General features: G+C 43.5%; 1 protein-coding gene across 1 annotated transcript in view; it reads right to left on the reverse strand.

Annotated features, from left to right (window-relative positions):
- Positions 1–1,879: 1,879 nt before the first annotated feature.
- The window catches only part of ZNF704 (zinc finger protein 704), a 239,134-nt gene continuing 219,498 nt past the window's right edge, over positions 1,880–21,515 (reverse strand). Inside the window, exons 7-9 of the mRNA XM_058699929.1 lie at positions 21,285–21,389; positions 15,335–15,432; positions 1,880–14,381 (exon numbers count right to left, since the gene is read on the reverse strand). Coding sequence (XP_058555912.1) covers positions 14,270–14,381; positions 15,335–15,432; positions 21,285–21,389 — 315 coding nt within the window. The 3' untranslated portion in view covers positions 1,880–14,269. The remainder of the gene's footprint in view (positions 14,382–15,334; positions 15,433–21,284; positions 21,390–21,515) is intronic.

The raw sequence follows: 21,515 nt of genomic DNA on the forward strand, positions 1-21,515 counted from the left end.
TCTGTGCTGACAGCTCGGAGCCTGGAGCCTGCTTCGGATTCTGTGTCTCCCTCTCACTCTGCCCCTCCCCTGCTCACGCTCTCTCTCTCAAGAATAAATAAACATTAAAAAAAATTAAAAAAAAAACAATGTATGGTTTGAGCACCACTCACAGAGGTTGCTATGTCCATCCTCTTTCATCGCATAAACGTAGGCACTGAAGGTTAACTGTGTGGAAGCCATCTTCGGGAGGCCTGAGGATGCTAAGGCTGTGGAAGGAGGGCTGGCGTCCATGTGGACGTGCACCTGGCCAACGTGTTGCGGGGAAGCATGGGAGAACTCTGACTGTTGGATGTGAATACAGGGCCCAGCTGTTCTGCAGTGGCTTTGGATTCTGGGGAGGAACTGGAGCCAGAAGAGATGAGAATGAACAGCAGCAAACACGTGGACAACAGGGAGGAGATGGGAGGCAGTAATGAGGTGAAGAGCAGCCCACACCTGGTTCAAGAGCAGAGGAAAGGCAACAGGGAACTTAGGACTTACCTGCTTTGGATAAGTCACAATACACTCATATGCTAGTAGCCCCTAAAACACAGAACATCCAGTGGGCAGGGTCAGAGGTAGGGGATGCCAGTGTCCATCTGGGCTGAGTAGTCTTGGGCCAGTTGCTTAACTTTTTTGGAAGATACTTCCTTTTGGAGAAAATGAGGGTGACAGTTCCCACACGTAGAGCTGTTGTGGGAACTCAGTGAGATGACCACGTGAAAGCATCTAGCACATTGCCCAGCACACAGTAGGAATTCGGGAAGGCTAGTCTTACTTGCTGTTCTACCGCATCTCAGGAAAGGCGAGGGGCTCAGTGTCCCCTGTGCCAAATACAAGGAAATCACAGAGGTTCACTGGCCGGGAACTGAGCTGGGGCTGGGGGCGGCATGAAAGAAAGCAGTGGGTGTCCAACAGCACAGCCCTTCAGTTCTGGAATAGGCCGAACTATAAAACTGTCTCCACTGCACATTCTATTGATGAAATAATGGTGATCAGGAGTAACCAAGAACACATTTAGATGTGCTGTGTAAGCATTTAATAAGGCAGGACATTCTTATTTCAGAAATAATGTTTTTAAGAAGCTGAAAATTCTGGTGTTTGGAAGCACTCATTCTGGATCTCTGAGGGTTCCAGTGTTTGAGTATTTTGGCTTCCTTTTGTGGACTACTTCTCTATGCGTTGTGACGTGTTACTTTAGGTCATTCTCACAATAGCCCCATTTGTGGAAAATTCTCTGGGCCAGGTGGTAGGACAGGGGTCATAATCCTGCCCACCCCAGCTAGGGATGAGTGGACTAGGAGTAGATAAAGATACTGTCCAAGCCAGGCTAATTAGTTCTCCTCTTTTTCATTATTGTGTCCCATGGTAAGGATGCCACTTAGAAGGGTTAAATCACTTGTCCAGTCATTTACCTTGCAAGAGGCCAAACTTGGATTTGTGCTCAAGTCTGTTGAACTCCAAAGCCTCCTACTTGCTGCGCACATATATATGCTTGGCTCTTGTAGGTGAATATATCAGGTTTTAGTGGACCCAGCGTTGTTCTGGGGTAGGGGTAGGTTGGCTTGGGCTAGAAGAGACATCACCTTTCGACTAGCAACACAGGGTGAGCAGCTAACTTATCTGGGCAGTCACGGCCAAGGGGATGGGTTTGAATTGTAGTTACAGGGGATGAACTGTAGAAGGAAGGTGTGCCTTCCACGTTCCTAAAGATAGCCTTGATGGTGAACGTTGATACGGGGAAGACATCCCTTTGGTTTTAAATTAGTTTTACAACTGTGGTAAAACCTCAAACCCTCGGTGAGCCTTTCTTGGGTATTTAGTTAGTTATTTTTTGCTTAAATAAATAGCCCCCAAATAGAAGCAGGTACACAAAAACTTTTATTAAGTGGAAGTTAGACTCCATGGTAATTAACCAGTTACAAGTGCATTTAAATTCATGTGTGTGGACATTGTAGAAGTCAGAATGGTCTTACTGAAAGTCCAGTGTTCTGGCGTGGCATGTGCCAGTGCAACCCAAGGTAGAACCATACACGCAGTAAGTACAGGTCAACGATGATGTCAGACTACATTGGCAACACCATATTCATTGTTACAGCTAAGCATCACAGAACATGAAAGTCCAAAGACCAGAAGACTATTACTAAATTGATTCTTACTATAAGCCTTTACTTCTACTTCAATGCTTCCATAGGACCAATGCGGCAAATCCTCAACTCTGGGGGGACAGTGCCATTTTTGTATTTTACACTTAAATGGGCCACAGAGACTGTAAACATTCAGTGGTCCTCCTGATGCCCATTGCAGGTAGATGACAGCTGTCCCCGCGGGAAAGTGCAGTTTAGATAGTTTAACTGGTGTGAACATCTTATATTGTAAGTCTTCAAATCTGAAATGTTTCTTCTATTTCAATTAGCACCAGTTTATTTTAAATCTTTTTCCTGGTGTTAAATATTTAGGAAACTTTTTTTTTTTTTAAATCAACACACAAAGTCCCGAACAATGGAAAGCAAAAAACATTCAAAAAGTTGTTTTAGAGAACAGCATTTAGAAAAACAACATCATTGAAACATTCAACAAATCTATGTACAGTGTGCCAACAGCTGGCAAGGAGCATGGCTGAGGAACAGTCACATGAAAGGTTTATTAACCTGAACCTCCACAGGCTGTATTTACAGTCGGATAGGTATTCAGAAGTGGAGTATCAGAACATCTGAATTTGGCTAAAAATCATATAAAAAGACACGTCCCCATCCCCAATAACTTCTAAATAGGTAGCAAACATATCCAGTATAACCATAAGTGCCAGGCTTAGAAGTGCGTTTTTCCATATTTTCCGTATTTCTACGAACAGTTGAGAAACTTTCTCAACGGACGTAGAAGAGAGCCAGAACGGCAAGAGAACTGGAGTTCTTTATTTCAACCTTGTCAGAAGAAGGAAAGAATATGTTTTCATGCTGAGTAACATAGGAAGTTACTGATTGAGGAGCAAGGATAAATTATTGGAAAAGGTTTCACAGAAATACAAAATCAACAAGAGTGCTGAAGAAACGTGTGCATATTCTATATGGACGTTCCAGACATGTAAAGTAATTATCTCCATGTGATTTTGAAAAAAGCTCAATGATTTGCTTTGCTGGACAGCATTTTTATATTTTGTTCTTTGAAACTGTATAACCCAAACCCTTTGGAGAATAGTTTTTGTTATTAGATTGAGAAGTAAACACAACGGACACAACCTATGCTATGTTTATCCAATGCGATGCTCATTAACCTTATGCAGTTTTGTTTGCCTGCTAATCCAGTGTTACTAGAATATCCACCTTTAAAAAACTGGGCACATTTGTAACAGCCAGCATTTCTCATTTCTGCTTACGGAGTAACATATAAACCATTTCCCATTTATTTACCTTAATGGCTGTATTTGTTTAGAGCCTGAAGTTTCAATGCACTGTCTTTAAAAATATCAGCTGGAAGAATATAGATGGGAGTCCCACATTCCCACAATGTTATGCATTCAAGTTTATTTTCATAATTTGTGGTTGTGATAAGTCTATGAAAAAAATTTACTTGGATTTGATATAAAATACACGTTACTCTTGGAAAATGCATAGTTTGTAGCTTCATACATTCATTCACTAATATTAAAGATTTTTGTAAGCAAGTACTTACCCCCAAATGGTGGTAAGATTGTATTTCAAAAGATCTGTAAAAATTGGATAGCATCGCCACATTGCTTTGAATTAGTGCCCAGTTACTAGTTAACGCCTGTCATTTTACCCCTGGCATCACACAGAAGGGACTCCTTCTTTCTCTTTTGTCCATCTTTACCTGTTTAGCAGGCACTAAAAAGCAATGCTTTCTACTGACAGCATTTCCAGTAAATACCCCATTTGAAATATTTTATAATTTCATTTTAATATTTTAGATTTGGTATAGAAAACAATTTGAAAGATGGCTTAATTTTTAAAAGCAGAGTTTTTTAAAAACCTTATCGTGGACTAAGGGCAACGGAGGGTTTGTGATAACTGTTGTTCTCTTACTCCCCAGGCCCCTCATTTGAAAAAGATGACCGCAGGCCACTTGGCAGTTGCATTTGATGATAGTCATGAACCCTTTGGGACCTAGCGATTTTTTTCTTATCCTGAGTTCTTCCTCTAAGTATATAGATTTTGAGACACGAAACACTTTGGAAACTACACTAGTATCTGGTTATTCCAGAGAGCATATGCTTAAATGGTTGACCATCGTCCAACCGTTAATTACAAAAATAGGAATTCTAGGTCGCGTTGTAGGAAAATATTGATTAATGACATTTTTTTAAAACATAAATAATCCACATTCCTGGGTTATTTTACACCCAGAGCATTTTCAGTTATTGAAGTCGTGGAACATTTGGGGGTATTGAGCTCTTTCCTAAAAATCTAAATCTATTCTAAAGCTTTCTACCAGTGATCACAGAGGTTCCCCAAACAGTCGGGATACTTTGGAAGAAGGGGCTTTGCTATCATCACAGGGCTTGGTCAAGTCACAGTCATTGATTTCCAATTAGCAGAGTATAGGATAAAAAGGCGAAAAAAGCAAAGCAAGGGTTTGTAATCTGCAAAGAGATGCATGCTGTTTTTGGAGGGGGGCAGTTTATAATTCCACTACACTTGTAGATCCCTGAGGGGTAATCCCAGCTCTGGCACTGCTGGCCCCAAAAGCTCTACCATTTCCCCCTTTGTCTTGGCCACATGTGCCCAAAGCATGGGAAGAGGGCTCCGCCAGGGTGAGGGGCAAGTGCTTAACAATGAGAACTGGAGTAGTTTTCTCCTTGTGTAAACACCAAGTTAAAACAATTATACCTTGAAGGGGCCACTTTCACATAACAGAGGACAAGTCCATTCTCATGCTGTATAATTGTGGGCGGAGGCCAGGGCCCAGAAAAACTAAATGTGAAGCTCTCTTCCTCTGTCCTTCCATGTTGGTTCTGATCATGCAGCTGGCACACCCCGTGGACGGGCCCAGTGGGCAGGTGACTTGCGTGGAGGCTTTGAGTCCAGGTGAAATGATTAGGTATCTGCCTTGTCATTCTTTCTTGGCGAGTCTGTTCGAGTCTTTTGTGATGAGCGTTGCCGGTTGGGTGCTGACTGACCTGCTGTCTGAATGATCACCCAAGACTGTTCAGACAGATGGAAATTTTTCTCCAAAAGAAGAGGGTCGCCTCACGGAGCCTCCCATATGAGTCGTAGTGATGTTTATCCCCCTGGACCTTAACTGAAGAGTGAGAAATCAGCACAGAAGCAAAGGTGCTTAATCTGGAACTTCTGGAGGCGAACATACATAATAACAGCGTGGCCTCAGTAAGGTCACACCAGTGGACACAAGGAGGTTGCCAAGAATGGGGAAACAAAACTAATCACCAGAACAGGAACTGTTCTCTTTAAGTTCAATTTCTTCTCGAGAGTCCTGGTTTTCCTCTTTAGTCAGAGATGTAGAGAGAATTCAGAAGAAAATAGATGAGCAACTTTTATTATTATTATTATATATGTATTTTTTTAAAGAAAATTTTGTTCTTTAATGACTGCTCTCTTGCCTTTTTCAGGAGTTGCTACTTTCTACTGTGGTGAATCTTCTGAATTAAAAATTTAGGGAACCGCCCCTAGTAAGTAAATGTAATAGTTAATCGGACTCAAGCATTGAATTCTTAACATTTTCATAACATAAATAAAGGGGATTCTTTCTTTGGAAGCTGGCAGTTAAAAATTATGTGAATGGCGCCCACTATGAAATAACTTTTTTTTTTTTTTTTAAACGAGGACCTTAATTTGAGCATCGAATTCACAGTCTCTACCTTCTTTCAAAATCTGTAGTTATTTTCTTTGGGAGCCTCAGCTTTCTTCTTGTTCACTCAGCCCCGCCACTGACCTGGCATTGGTGCTAACCATTGCAAAACGGACTTCTTTTCCTGCAGAGGAGGAGAGTCCTCCCCCAGCACTGTATTTCCAGACAAATAATACAAGTCTCATTTATCAAAAAGCCTGTTACTGAAGTAGGTGGCAGGCCATAATGGTTTAGGCCCCTTCTAGCTCCATGACTAAACTTCCCGTGAGTACCCTAACCTCATGATGTGAAGCCTGGCCAACGACAGGGCGAAGGCCTGAAGCAGCCTGTTCATCGCTGTACAGCATTTTAGTCCCTCATGGTGACAGAAATCTCAGGCGTTGACGGTGTTGTTTAAATTGCATTCGTATTTTAACGTGACTTAACCATATTACCAGGTATTTCCAACTTTGAGTTGACAGTACCTGTTGATTGGATCATGAAAAGTTGTAATTTTGAGCTGCTTTAAAATTTTCTGGCATCAATTTGCCTTTAGATGGATAATAAGTGTTGCATGTTAGCAAAATAATTTTTTTCCCAAGGAGTCAAAACGTTTACTCAGAACATCACATTACCTAAGAAACTCCTGTAATTAACCACTTAGATGGTGGGAACTTAGGGAGTGGGGGCACAGCAGCACCCTAAAGGGATACAGTCGGGAGGATTGAGTTTGCATGTGACCGTGTGAATGAGTATGCTGTTTGTTTCCATGCGGAAAGATGGGCTGAAAGGATGGGAACGTGGTGGGTCCCTGGATCTTTTCAGGGTTAGTGTCTGGAAGACTAAGGTCTGAGCCAGTGCTTTCCAAGCGCTTCCCCTCCTCCTTTTGGGCAGTGATAAGGCTGACTCACAGATTTAAGACTATTGTGGGTTGGCCTTGGAGGTGATCCTAAGTATCCCTGTTGTGCCCTGGATGCTTAGGAAGGTCAAATGAAATAGTGTCTCTGAAAGACCCCTACTTTATTATATGTGTGAAAGGGTTAGCGACGATGCCAACACCATCAGGACTCTGGTGTAAGACACAGCCGGAAGTCACTTAGTCCTCCCAAGCAAAAGCAGCAGCTTCTAATTTTTTCCATGACACATTTATTCCCATTTCGTCTTTGCCCTCGGACAAAGATGCTAGGGTTCTCTATGTGGAAAAACTCCACTTTGGGGTTAGTGGACATTCTAAAGTACCTACCAGGTCTGAAGCCAGGATGTTGCTATATGGGAGATGAAATAATGGAAATTTCACCCTGGAATGAAGACTCACGAGGCAGGATGGAGCGGGAGGGAGTGTGGAGGGGCTGGCACAGGGCTTTGGCACGAGGAGGCAAAGTGGGCTGTCTTCAGCTGCAGGGGCTCCTGGCTGCCTTCTTGAAGGCATAAGGCTGCTCTTTGCCAGCCCCTCATCACAGTGGTCACGGTAGTGAAAACTGAAGTTGGGATGACAGTTATTCAATCAATGCTTTGAGGCCTGGCCTGGGGGGGAGCTGGATAGTACTTCAGCGTATTTTGATCAGAGGCAAGGCTAGTTTAAGGATACTGTATTTTTATATTCAAGTCTTCCATGAGAATGATTCCTTTGATTTTAGTTGCCCAGATTGTGCCCACAAGTGAGTTTGTGGGGCTGAGGGAGGAAGTTGACCCGATGGCCGTGGAATGTGAGATGTGCCTTCCTCAACATCTCCCACGGAACGCGAGATGAAACCGGTGGCCGAAGGCTGCCGTCTGCCCCGTGTGGGTTCTCTTTGGTCTGTACAGTGTTGGCCAAGAATTTGAGTTAGCTGTCAACACTTAAATGTCACGTAACACCGTATTTCCGAGTCAGAAGATCTAGCAGCCCTGGGCCTGATTTCTGCATGGTTCTGATTGTCTGGAGCTGGGTGCCCCATGCAGTGGGTGCATGGGCGGTCTGGCTCACAATGATCTCTACCATTCTGTGGTGTCCCTGTTTTGCCTGATCTGAATCGTTCATTTACAGATACTGCCTGGCTTTTCTAAGGCTTCTGCTATAAACCATTAGGAAGCCTCTATTGAAAAATGAAGCAAGACTCATTTGCTTCAAAACCATAGAGCAGTGAACACTTCTTGGGGATTTAATGCTAACAATGGAGATATTCAAGGGACTATAAAGATAGAGATTTGCAGACTGCCTCATCTCAGAGACCAGGAGCCGAGGCTGTGCGTGGTTTTCCATATCTCCGTGCATTTCTAGTCCTCATGGGTGCACATTCTAAAAGCTATTTGAAAGCAAGGTCTGAGTGACCCTCTGACCACTCCACAGGAGTTGCCCAATGGATATACGGTCATTCTATGCCAGCTTGTCTTTTGATGTTATCTGCATACTGCTAATTAGTTTTTGAGTTACTGACATCTTAGAAGATGCTTTATTTATTTATTTTTTAACAGTGAGTGGGCTAGAAGAAACTGTACAGCATTATGAAATGGTTTTGGCAAAGCTCAAAACTATTTGTGCAGTTAATAGACTCTCCATGGCTCTCTCCCTTGGGAATACAGTGACTTTCTGATCGCAACCTGGCATGTCTGTTCCTCTTGTGAAAAATCAAGCACTTGCTTTGATAAGAAAATTAAAGTTATTTAGTTAGTGCTGAGGAAAAAATTATCTCAAACACCACTGATCACCTAAAAATTCTATCTTTGGGCTTACAATACCATGATTTCAGGAATTACCAGGAAATGATAGTTGCTAGTTAAATGCAGGTTTGTGGTAAGCTGGTCTTTGTGACAGAATCTCATTTTACACTAAAGAATTCAAAGAATGTTTCTCCCATTGCTTACAAGCATATCTATTAATATTTTCCCATTTAAGATACATATGGTTGATTCTTAAAGTGTCTTTTCCCATAATCCTTTGAAAACACACTGGCAATGATAAAAGGAGTAGCTGTTGCTATCTTGATTCTCTTGTAATAATCTTTCCATCTGATCTGTATTTCTACCCTTGCTGCAGAGGGTTAATTGAAAAGATATGCATCAAAAACACTTGCTTAAAAGAGGCATAGCCCTTTGTTTGGAGAGCAGGAATTGCTTATAATATTAAGACTTCCTGTCTGGTAAGTACTGTATTTTAAAAAATAAGCTACAATGTATAAAACCAAGGTCATTTCCCACAAAATGTTCATGTTCTTTGTGATTACAAAACACTGCATCTTGTAAAATATTTCCAGTTCTGTTTACTTGAGAAGTACCAATGCTTATTATAAAAGTGTCATGTCTCTCCGAATTGTAGAAGCCTAAAGCAGTATATTTCTTGTCTTATTTGGAAAATTAAGTTATAATTACTATTGTATTTAAGATTACATTTTGATATAACACATTACCATTGTGATTCTCAGACCCACATGAGAAGTTATAAAACATGAGATTGTCTTCAAAAAAAAAAAAAAAAAAAGCAACTATTTACAAAATAGGACCAGAAGTAAGATTCCCACTTTGATTTCTGGTCCTACGATAGGTACACCTTTTAAAGCATGTATATCATTGGGTATGGGCTTTTTCAGAGTCACTCACAATAAGCAAACCGGTCGGTCTTAAATGCAGTTTATACTTCCTTGCTCTCTTGGTGTGTATTACATAGTGATACAATTGGTACCTAAAAGTGCTAATCTCATTTTATTTACCAACTTCTGCTTCGACAAGTTACAATGCAAAAAGACACAACGGAACAGTTCCAGTAGAGAGGAATCCCCACAGGTATGAGGAACAGGGAGAGCGTATGTGCCGCTGGTAGGGTTATTTTCTTAGAGAAATGAAATTTCCAGTTGACCCATGTACCCAGCGTCTTCTCCAAAATGATCCACAGCCTCATCCATATTCATGAATTCGGCTCTGTTTCCATTCATTTGTATGCACAAATCCTTCCCTGTCTTCATACAGGTCAATGCTACAGTTGATGTGGGCAATAGAAATTCTACAGGGTCATGAGAAAAAGCAGCACCTTGTCCGCAAAAGTCCATGGAAGTTTGCTCCTTAACATGCTATTAATGCAAAGTGCACGTCTTTAACACCTTCGCCTACAGAATTCTGTGTACAGTCATCAACCGGGTGATTATGAAAAGGAACACTGAGGCTTCGGACTCACAATTACATTCAGAAAAAGCCTTACACCAGTCTGTGAATACCCACCAGGGACTGTGCCTGTGGTTCAAATGTCAGCCTTAGACTGCAGGTCAGCTACAAAGAAACCGCTCGTTTCCATAGAGCACTGCTCCTCAAAAAGTTGACATCGTCCACTTCATGTAAATTTGTCTTGAAATAATTATCATGTTCGTTAAACACAAAAATACCACCCAAACTGTTCTGACTGGGAAAGACTCTAGAGATAATAAAAGTCTTTCTAAGGATCTTCCAGATCTATCTTTCACATACCCTTTAATTTTCCCTGAGGAAATGAATATTATTTACAGTATTTTGCTACTATTCTCAAGGTATCCTCTCCTATATGTACAGTTCTTGCCACCTGCCTCTAAACATTCGCAAGTGAATGCTGCTCTTTTGTTTTCCGGTGAAGCCGGATGAAGGAGGACTCAGATCAGCCGTGCTGGCTACTACGGAACCCAGGGCAGCTTTCAAAAGCGTGGCTTGGTGTGACACCGCAGGCAGCCGACTTAAACGCAGACAATCTTGAAATGGGATCGAGGCATTTCGGTCTCAGAAATCTTTTGCACCATTCGTGTGACTATTTCTTTAAGAAGATTTTGGAAAGCCCAGGAACTGCAACACCCATCATTCTCTACTGAAAGTGTTCGTCTGCAACACAGCTGTGACTGGACAGGGAATCACCTAATAAAGGGCACCCCGGTGCACGGAGCTGCTGACAGGCACTTCACCGCGGAGCCCGCACCCGTTCAGAAACTCACTGCCTTCTTCCTGACCCTGGCTTTCACCAACCAGGAGAGGAAACTTTCCGGCAAGTAAGGTGGAGGGAGGTCCGTGCCCACTAGAGATGTGCACGGGAGTGGCAGTTGCTCCTGGAGGGACGACATGACAGCTCCCTCCGAGGTGTCCATGGACAGTCACCACTGGCCAATCAGCATTAACAAGGTGAGTGGGAGCCAGATGTCCATGGACCTCTTGTGTCTCCTCTCTGGCCTCCAATCCACTCACTTGCTACCTGGGTGTCTTCTCCAGCTTGTCACACTGCTGCCCATAAATTGGGTGCACGTCCTCTGGGAAGGACTAAGGCTTAAAACTACTGCTGGATGATGAACTCTCTTTGCAGCTACCTGAAGAATGCCTGTCCGTTATTATGAAATGCCTTCTTAGAGATGAGAACTATTTTCTGAAGGAAGAAGTATCAAGGGAGAGAAAGGTCAAAAGGCTAGAGCACGCCTTATTTAGAAATACTTTGGGTCCAGAATCCATAGTATGGCCATTCCTTTTGAACAGACAAGTCTCTGAGATCCGTGGGATGGACGGAGCTCTGGTTAACCAGCCAGCATGCTATGGGACTGCCCTTTGCACCCACCCCCTGCCTCCCCCTGCCAAATGAAGACATAAAAGAACGTGGTACCACAGGGATGGCATAAAACGAATGTCGGGCTTAATTTGGCACTTAATTTAGTTCCAAAATATAACAAAATGGCTGTATGTCTTTTTTTTTCCTGTAATTTTGGCTTTTACAATCAGTGCTGTATATTGCAATTCATAGCTTTCTGGGTGGCTTGCAAAGAAGTTAGTCACTTTTTTCCCAAGGCCAGCCAGGTAATTTTGATGGTTCTCTAGTTATTACGTGCCTTGGTACAAAAAACGGATGTCTGTGTGTGCAGGAAGGGACCAACGGTCTGTGCACACCTGTGCCAGAGAATAAAAGTACCCAGAGACCGGGGCCAGTAGGCAGAAAGGAGTCCCCACGTGACTGGGGATGCAGAAGAGTATGTGTAGAGAAGCCTTTAGAAAGGACAAGAAATCCCAGGGAAGATGCATTCAGCTGTACGCTTCTGCTTATACCTGTGCATTGGCAAAAACCCAGGTAAGGACTGAGCGTGGCTCCTCCAGGCCAGAGCTCAGAACGAATCATGTGCTGCATCTCTAGGGCGCAGCCACAAAACCTCCCTCCAGGACAAAGACCTCTCCTTCCCTGTGTCCCAAAGTTCTGGGAGGTGGGGAGGATAGATTTAGCCCCTCATCACTGTAATTGTTTTTGATGAGGGACTTAATTAATCCAAGGATCAAGAGCCAGGGAGATTTGCCGAAGAGAAAAACCTCTGCTCTAGGATTGCATCCCAGCCATCATTTCAGTACATGGAGAACCTGCTCGAGTGGCTCACTGGCTCTGGACTCATTGTGGCCACGGGGCAATCCACCCACAGCTCAAGCCTCCCGGACCAGGCCAGAGGGAGCATCATGTCACAGCAGAGGGTGCCTGTAGGGAAGCAAGAGGACTCCAGGGAGGAGAAAAGACATGCTGGGGTTGAGGATACGAATACATTTCTGCCCTTAAAAAAATATGCCCTTTCCTGGCTGACTTCATAAATACTAAAACACACATTATAGCTGGTGCTGTGGCTACTATTGATTGGAAATCATGAAATTAAACATGATTTTCAATTACCCATGAAGGTAAAGGAAGCTCTTTTCCTGCTCTCTTGAAATACATGTTTTTAAGAGAAAAATAAATGAAGGAGGAAAACAGGATCTCTTTTGAGGAATAATATTTAAAAAGTCACATGAAAGCTTACAAAATAAAATTGCCAAAATCTATGAATGTATAAGTTGTGGCTATTACACTGTGAAACCTCCTTCTATTTCCCTTGCTTCTAAAAGGAAAAGGATTTCTGCTATTCCTAACTGACTTCTTTCAACTCTAAAACAAACGTGTATGTACAATTTCTAAACATATATTAACCTCTCCTCTGTGCAATTTCACTGAACATTCCTATGGCTGATCGTCGGCTCCCCATCCTGACACAGTGCATCCTGTAAGGTGCTCTTAATCCTTTGCATAGGTATAGGAGAAGTAACTCTTTAGCAGGGCAATCGAGAGTAGGACAGACAGACAATGAGCGTACATATAGAACGTGACAACTACTCCCTCCCCCACACCACTACCACCAAAACAAACAAACATACTAGGCTAGGAAACCTGCTAAATGCAACACAGTGCAAGCCCTGGTCCTACTAAATTGAGAGATTCCTATACCCACATGCATTTTCCTTTTGGTGTTCTGTACGTTCCCCTCTGAGCAAATTCTAAGCGAACAGTGCCGGTATTTGAATACGAAAAACAAAGTTTTGGACCTTCCATGTACTCAGATCACGTTTGTATTGTCCATTAACCCATCTCCCAGACATGCTAAAGCATAAAACCTGTGAAAGTGCACTCAGAATGGATGTCGGTTTGCTGACTTTACATGTCTTTCTGAACAGAGGGGGATGTGTTAGGCTGTACTCCGCTGTCTACAGCAAACCTGCTGGGATAGTCGGAATTCTCTGCCTGTTCTGAAACCAGCCAGTGGTGGGATTTTGAGGGACGGTCCGACAACCCACTAACCTGGTAACAGCACTGTCACACAAGCAGTGACAAACGGATCTGTGCTGCAGCTCGCGTTGCATCCCTGAAAGAAGCATTGAGGCTTACCCAGGTGGCTACCTGTGCCAGTCGTTGATAGAGCTGTGACAGGTAGAGAATGAGCCGAGCCACCTCTCGGAGGAAGGGCTTCTTAGAAATCTGAGGAAGACTCCTAGATGTTCCCAACGTTACAGCGGGATGTCCTGAACTCAGCTTCAGGGTCTGAGGTCTGCTGGTGATCTCCTTTCGGGTTTATGCCATCTGGGACCCTCCAAGCCACGGTTCGGTCTGGGGCCATTCTTCCAAACACAACAAACAAACAAGACATAGAAGAGATACCCAGAGTGCTGCACTTTCCGGCAACACATCATGATGTGCACTGCTCCAGGAAGTCAAATGGAAAACAGGGAAAATAGTATTCACGATGAAAGCAAGTGTTGTTCTCTGTACAAATGCTACTGAATAATGCGTCGCTTTTTTTTTTTTTTTACTATGTCAAAAAATCTCAGAAATGGCATTATTCAGAAAGCTTATCAAAATATGCCTCCTTTCTAGGTAAAAGGGGCTTTGTTGGTTCCATTGCTACGGAAGTCCACAGTTTGCAGACCTAGGCATACAGCAAAAAAAAAGCTGACTTTTCTTTTCAAGGAAAAAAAAAATAGTTACAGCCGCTCCAGGCTGTATTCTGAGCAGGAGCAGTGGAGGGTGGTGACCTTATTTTTTTGCTGTAATTCCACCAAGTTTCCTGGAAGTGCTTTTCCTGGGCTTCAAGTGTATTTTGTTCAGAAGCAAAAGTGCTTTCCCAAACCCGCAGTGGAAGGCGAGGGCAGCAGGGCCCTGGGCCGCCCGCTTGGTGAGCCTCTCTCCTCAGTCAGTGAACCTCTGGCAGGCTTTCTTCCAGCGGCAGGCTGTGCACCACATGTCTCGGTTCTCCATGCCGTAAACCTTCCGGCACTTCTTGCCTTCTCCCCTGGGCTTTCTGTAAGACAGACAACGAACGTTTATTCTGTGGGACTGATTCAATGGGCATTCATTCTACGGAGGCCTTGAGATCCCTTGAAAGAGTAAGAAACAATGTTAAGAAACAAAGTAGGGGTTTTTACCAGCTTTGGACTTTAACGTGCTGGATGTTTTCACGGCCACTACACTTAGCTATTACAATTTGCTACCACAGCTCTTTAATTTTTTTTTTTTTAATTTTAGAGAGTGAGAGAGTGTGCGCAAGCAGGATAGAGGGGCAGAGGGATGGAGGGAGAGACGGAGAGAGAGAGAAAGAGAGAATGAATCTCAAGCAGGCTCCACGCTCAGCTTGGAGCCCAATTTGGGGCTCGATCCCACGACCCTGGGATCATGACCTGACTTCAAATCAAGAGTCAGACGCTTAACTGAGCCACCCAGGCACCCACAATTTGCTACTCTAACTCTTAAGCTTCTACTTGTTCATTTGTGGGCACGTCCATTTGGCCATCTTCATAAAATTGAATTAAGCAAGTAAATACAAAAAAATACCAGTAGAGAGGTTTCTTCTTTTACATTTTAAATAGGTACTTTCAAGTGCTCTCTTGCTTTTCAAATTTCTAGCATTCTGGTTAAGGGAATCCTGAGGATTTTCTCCTTGATATGTACATTAAAAACTATACCTTATAGTTCTCTTAATACAGAGGTTAGTGCAAATATGGCTTTAAATAGACCCAGTAATCACCAGTACCTATTCTGCGAGAAAACTCACTGCAAACTGTTACCACAAAACAATAAATCTTCATTAATAATATCTGGGTGGGGAAAACCAAGGGAACAAAAGAAAGGGTGTTTTGTCCATTCCAGAGAAATTTTATGGAAGATCGTATGTCTGGTTTCTCTCTTCCTTGCTGTTCTTCTGTTTCTCAGCAGAATCCCTCGAGATGGGGAGTGTGGAGCTTCAAGCAGTCATACCTCAGGCTGACTGTCCCTCTGGGTGGCGAGGACAAGACGGTGTGTGTGTGCTGTCTCTGCTCTCCCGTGCCCACCGGACGATTATGCGTTGGTGACACCTGGTAAGTACATGGAAAAGAAAGTTGATGGGGTGGGTTCTCCTCACTGTGCATTTATTTAGCCCTTGCCACATGGGCCATGGCACCTGACCATCAGCCACAGAAATGAAGTGCTTTGTTCACAGAGACACAGGTTAAAGGTGAATTTAAATGCCTCCCCAAACAGGAAAGACTGGACAACAATCAATACTTCAAAAATCTTCATGACTTCATGCGTGCATTCCAGGTTGCCCATAGTAACATATTTTCACTTGTATAATATTCCAAACCTTAAAGTATAGTCTCACCTATTGTAAGGCTTATGATCTACCTTTGAAAAAAGGCAAATAGCTAGAGAGGTGAAGAGAGTTATCTCAAATTAGAAGGCTAGTCAATGGGAATACCACAACGTGGACCTTGGCCTCCTGTTTGCTTTAAGAGATCATTCACACCCCCTAAATAAAGGGCTTCTTGCATGAGACATCCACACAGCAGACTGTAGGATCCAAACAGGAATAAAGTCTAGAAGGAAAGAGCCCAAGAAAGTCAAGAACAAAAGTCATCTATTGACTTTTGAAATACTTACTGAGCATTCGCTATGTGCCAGGTTCGCTGACAATAGTTTTCATTTTCACAACTACCCCACGTGGTAAGTACGATGCTTGTTCCCACTTTATAGATGAGGAAACCAAGGCATGGGGAGGCTAAATAACTTGGCCAAGGTCATGGAACTTGTAATGGCAGGGCCAGCTCTGTGTTGAGCTCTACCTGATGCCAGAGCATGTGTTTCACCCTGTTACACCTCTGCCTCTCAGTCACAATAGCAGGAGGGCCTCTTGTTCTGGATTCCTCTGGCATTTCTTACCCGTCCCTTTGCATCACCTGCTCTCATAATGCTAAAGGTCTTCCCAGCACCAGGGATTCTCAACAGCTACAAAAAAAGAATTTTTATAAGAAAAGATAAATGGTATTCCAAGTAAATATATGACATTGCATAAACAGAAGTGCAGACCTTTAATGAATTTAGAAACTTAATTATCTAGACGCCAACATGGCCACAGAAGTACCAAAGTACCATGACCGACTGACAGTCATGGGAACATTCCTAAAGCATACTTATAGGACTGAATTTCTCTAGTATAGATACTAGCACTTTTTGTTTTCTTCCAATTCAAAGGAATGTACATCAGTATTATTTTCCCAGACATTAATTTAAAAAATTAAAAAGCTAAGTAAAACCTAGCAGTTTAAACCACTGTTGCTATGATTCTGAATTATTCTGTACCATTGGTCTTTACTGTTTTGCTAAGGCTGGGTAGGAGTGAGGGCCAGAAGAAGTGAGTTAACACACATTTTTTTTTTTTAAACAAAAGTTGTGGAGTTCAGTATATGCATTTGATTTAGACAGCTATGTAGGCCTTTTCAGGAGCTGAATCTACCCTCCCCCCACCTACTCCACATCCCATCCCTGACCAGTGTGCATAGCAGCAGACCAGAGGGAGTGAAGGCTTCAGAATTCACAGCCACCATAGTGATCTAGAATGTGCTCATATGCATTGTTAAATGGTCAAGACAATTAAAAAAATTTAAAAATTGTAGAATTCATAGAATCTGAAGAATACTGCCTTATTAGCAAGAGAACTAGGAGAGGTTTAGTTGACATGACATCAGCTGGGGATAATGTGGAAGGTTCTAAATTGTGCAGAACTGCCACACCCCTGTTGTGTTGGGTGATATGAGATGATAGGGTGCTCTTCATTCAACAGGTATTTATGAAGTACTTACTATGCACCAGGCACCGTTCTAGATTGTGGGTACCTAGCTGTGAACAATACCAAGTCTCTGCCCCTATAAAGCATACATTCTAGTGGGGAGACAGACAAGAAATACAAACACATAAGATCATTTTAGTGATGAGTGCCTAAAGAAAATAAAATAGGCCAAGAGGCAAAGCATCATCAAGGGAGAGGACGTTTATTTATTGAAGGTGGTGAGAGAAGGCCCCTGAGGGGTTGCCTTTTATCTCCTGGGCACTCTGGAGAAAGGGAGCACAATGGCACAGGCCTGCAGGTGCAGAGTGCCAAGGGGGCCAGGAGACACACGGTGTGCAAGTTGGGGGTGGGAGGGCAGGAGGCGGTAGATTCAGGGCAAGCCTCCTGGCTGGGATGGACGAATTTTAGGTGAATGTCATTCTTTTTCTTTTTTATGTTCATTTATTTTTGAGAGACAGAAAGAGAGGGAGCGCATGCATGAGTGGGGGAGGGACAGAGAGAGGGAGGGAGAGAGAGAGTCTCTCTCCGACTGAGCCAGGCATCCCTGAGTTGAACATCATTCTAAGGGCCAGAGAAGTCATTGGAGAATTTTAAGAAAGAGAGATATCTGATTAATGCTTTGGCTCCTTTGAGAGTGAATTGGAGACAGTATGGAGAGAAGCCCTGCAGTCTAGTTTAGAGGCTTTTGCACTATTTGGGGGGAAAGAATGTACCGGCGATTTAGACAAGGGGGTGGCAGTGGTGGTGAGAAGTGGCTGGATTTATGGCAGGATCAGGCAGGATCTAGGACTCGGTGAAGGATGGGAAAAAACGAGGACAAATCTTTAGAAGAATCAGGGATGCATCGAGAGGGATCAAGGGGGAGTCCTAGGTGCTGGCCTGGGCAGCTGCAGGGACGGTGGGCCACTTACAGACATGAGAAAACTGGTGGTGTGGTTGGTTTGAGAAGGGAGTGAGGTCCAGGTGTTTGAAAATTCCAGGAACACCGTTTGAGGAATACGGACCGACTGCAGGAATAACCCCTCTCTACAGTCTTTATTCCTGCCGATGGCTTTTAAACTTGGGAGTTCTGGGCATGTGTGTTATTGTCCTGTCCAGCAGCGACAGACCTGGGTTTTCCGGGGCACGACACAGGAGAAACCAGGACCCACATCACACGCTGGCGTGTAGATCCGTTCTGCGTGAGGATCAATATGACCTCACTTGTGGGTTTTTCTCGACAATTCTAATAGCAAGACAGTCACGGTTCAGCTTTTCATTTTAGTGGGGGCTGCGGGTGGGACAGAGAGGTGGTGGCCGGTGTAGGGAACTAACGTGTATTTAGCTCTCGCCAATGTGAAAGGCGGGCTACTAGGTGATCTATGATTTCTTTTCATCCTCACAAAACCCTTGCAAGGGAGCGCTGTTATCTGCATCTTGTAGATAAGATAATTTAGACTTCGAGCAGGGAGGTGGCCTGCACAGCATCCCAGAGGAAGTAGCAGTAGTGGTAACTTGCCGAGCGCCTGTTAAACCAAGTGCCTGTGAGTGCTATCTGCTTTCATCTCCACAGCGACCCCAGGGTAAGCAGCACTGCTGTCATTTCCACCTTCTCAATAAGGAAGCGGAGAAGTGAAGTGAAGTAAGCCACCACACGGTAAGTGCCGGGGCGGCACCTGAACACAGGCTGTCTCGTAGCGGCTGACGCTGGAGCTGTTCTGAAGGAACTAGTACGGGCCCTGCTCCTTCCGTTCTTCCATCCTGCCACGCCGCTGATGGAAGCGTGGGGTGCGCTGAGATAAAGCCCTGCGCAGCATTACTGTGGCCCTCTCTCCCAGTGGTCTCCACTTGTCAATTCTTATCGGTTTTATATCTTAATCATTTCTAAGTTCTATTTGGGGGCATGTTCTATAGAGTACATTTTATTTTTTATTTTTTCTAGAGAACAGATTTTCTTTGGTCCTTAAGGACTCAGCTCCTTACGTGGGCTTCGGCGGAGGTCGTGGGGCAGCGCTTCGTGGGGCTCATCGGGGTGGGGGTGTTTGGTCCTTCCGTGCTTCACACGGGCTGAAGACTCCCAGCAAGACTTCCTTGCTGTGAATGCACATCTCACACAGTAATGCAGTTTCCCACATAGCCTGGGAAGCATGGAGGACTGTATATGCCTTAATCTTTCTGCTGATTCGATATGATTTCAGTTGAAAGAACTTCAGTCTGCAAAAATCATGGCTAATCTCTCTCACAGGTTCAGTATATGTGTGTTATATCCGTCAATCCCAAATAGAATCCACTTCTGACCTCTGTTTTACAGCAATGAGACACGTCCCAGGCAGCAATGACCGTAAATGCTCCACAGTGTCAGCCAGTGCCAGGCGCTGTGCTCAACGATACAACTCTATGAGGTAGATTACAGTCCAGGACATTGATTAAGAGAGGTCATGTGACCAGCTAGAGGTCACAGTTTGTAAATGCCAGAGTCAGGATTTGCATCTGAGCCTCAAACCAGAGCAATAATAAGAATGTTGTGTCCATCTGTAAACACTTTGGGGAAGGTTCGTTTCTTTGTGGTTTTCTATCTCTCAAATGGAAGAAAACCACATCCTTGTCTTGGTTGTAACCTCTTATAACATACTATTCTGAATCCTCCTCCATCAAGGTGTTAAAAGAAATACAGGTAAATATCTAACAATTAAGCATTGCTATTTTAGGTTAGGAGACCCTCCTTTCAGCCCGAAGCCTCCAGGAATGGCCTTTAGATAGCAGGTTTGTTAGCTCTTGCTTGCCTGGGCTTGTTATAGACTGCATGTTTGTGTTGTCCCCGGAGAGTCTCTCTCCGACTGAGCCAGGCATCCCTGAGTTGAACATCATTCTAAGGGCCAGAGAAGTCATTGGAGAATTTTAAGAAAGAGAGATATCTGATTAATGCTTTGGCTCCTTTGAGAGTGAATTGGAGACAGTATGGAGAGAAGCCCTGCAGTCTAGTTTAGAGGCTTTTGCACTATTTGGGGGGAAAGAATGTACCGGCGATTTAGACAAGGGGGTGGCAGTGGTGGTGAGAAGTGGCTGGATTTATGGCAGGATCAGGCAGGATCTAGGACTCGGTGAAGGATGGGAAAAAACGAGGACAAATCTTTAGAAGAATCAGGGATTCTACAGAGCCTTTTGGAAACATACAACTATGCCACCAACACAAAAAATCTTGATATATTTCTAACAAGTTGTTTATCAATAGCTGCAGGTCTCTCCTAGTTTTCCAAAATGCCAGTCATCACACCTTTTTCACAGAGAAGCTGGGCTGGTCTGGGCTATGAAACACATTGCTGAAGAGTTTACAGATACCAGTTGAGAAATTGAGTACTTCTTGGGAATGCAAACTGGTGCAGCTACTCTGGAAAACTGTATGGAGATTCCTCAAAAAACTAAACATAGAACTACCCTATGATCCAGCAATTGCACTACGAGGCATTTATCCACGGGATACAGGTGTGCTGTTTCAAAGGGACACATGCACCCCCGTGTTTATAGCAGCACTATCGACAATAGCCAAAGTATGGAGAGAGCCCAAATGTCCATTGATGGATGACTGGATAAAGAAGATGTGGTATGGAGTATTACCTGGCAATCCAAAAGAAAGAAATCTTGCCATTGGCAACTACGTGGATGGAACTGGAGGGTATTATGCTAAGTGAAATTATTCAGTCAGAGGAAGACAAATATCATATCACTTCACTCATATGAGGACTTTAAGACACAGAACAGATGACCATAAGGGAAGGGAAACAAAAATAATATAAAAACAGGGAGGGGGATAAAACATAAGAGACTCTTAAATATACAGAACAAACAGGGCTGCTGGAGGGGTTGTGGGAGGGGCGATGGGCTAAATGGGTAAGGGGCTTAAGGAATCTACTCCTGAAATCACTGCTACACCATGTGCCAACTAACTTGGATGTAAATTATAAAAAATAAGTAAATTATGGAAAATAAAAAAAATTAAAAAAAAAGATATAGAGTACTTCTGGCATTGTGAGTTTTGCCGTTTCCTTGCGTGTTTTGACAATTTGTTCTCCAAATTTATGTTCAGCTTTGACCAGATTTCTGGCTTTTTATTTTTCTACTTACTGGAATGCCTGTGAAGGTAACTGGAGGAGACTGCCAAGAAATGCTGAAGCTGCTGCCGTTGGGGGTGAACTTGGCCGACCCTGGAATGGTCACAGGGGGCGTGGCCTGTTACACAGAAAACAGAACACTGTTATGAAAGAACATTTTTCCTCAGAGTCTTAAGCCATAATTGCCTAGGTAGGGCCTCAAACATGATTTCAGCTGTATTAATAACTTAGACTATCCAACAGG

Source organism: Neofelis nebulosa, chromosome 14 (assembly GCF_028018385.1).
Source record: "Neofelis nebulosa isolate mNeoNeb1 chromosome 14, mNeoNeb1.pri, whole genome shotgun sequence".
NCBI classification, from domain to species: domain Eukaryota; kingdom Metazoa; phylum Chordata; class Mammalia; order Carnivora; family Felidae; genus Neofelis; species Neofelis nebulosa.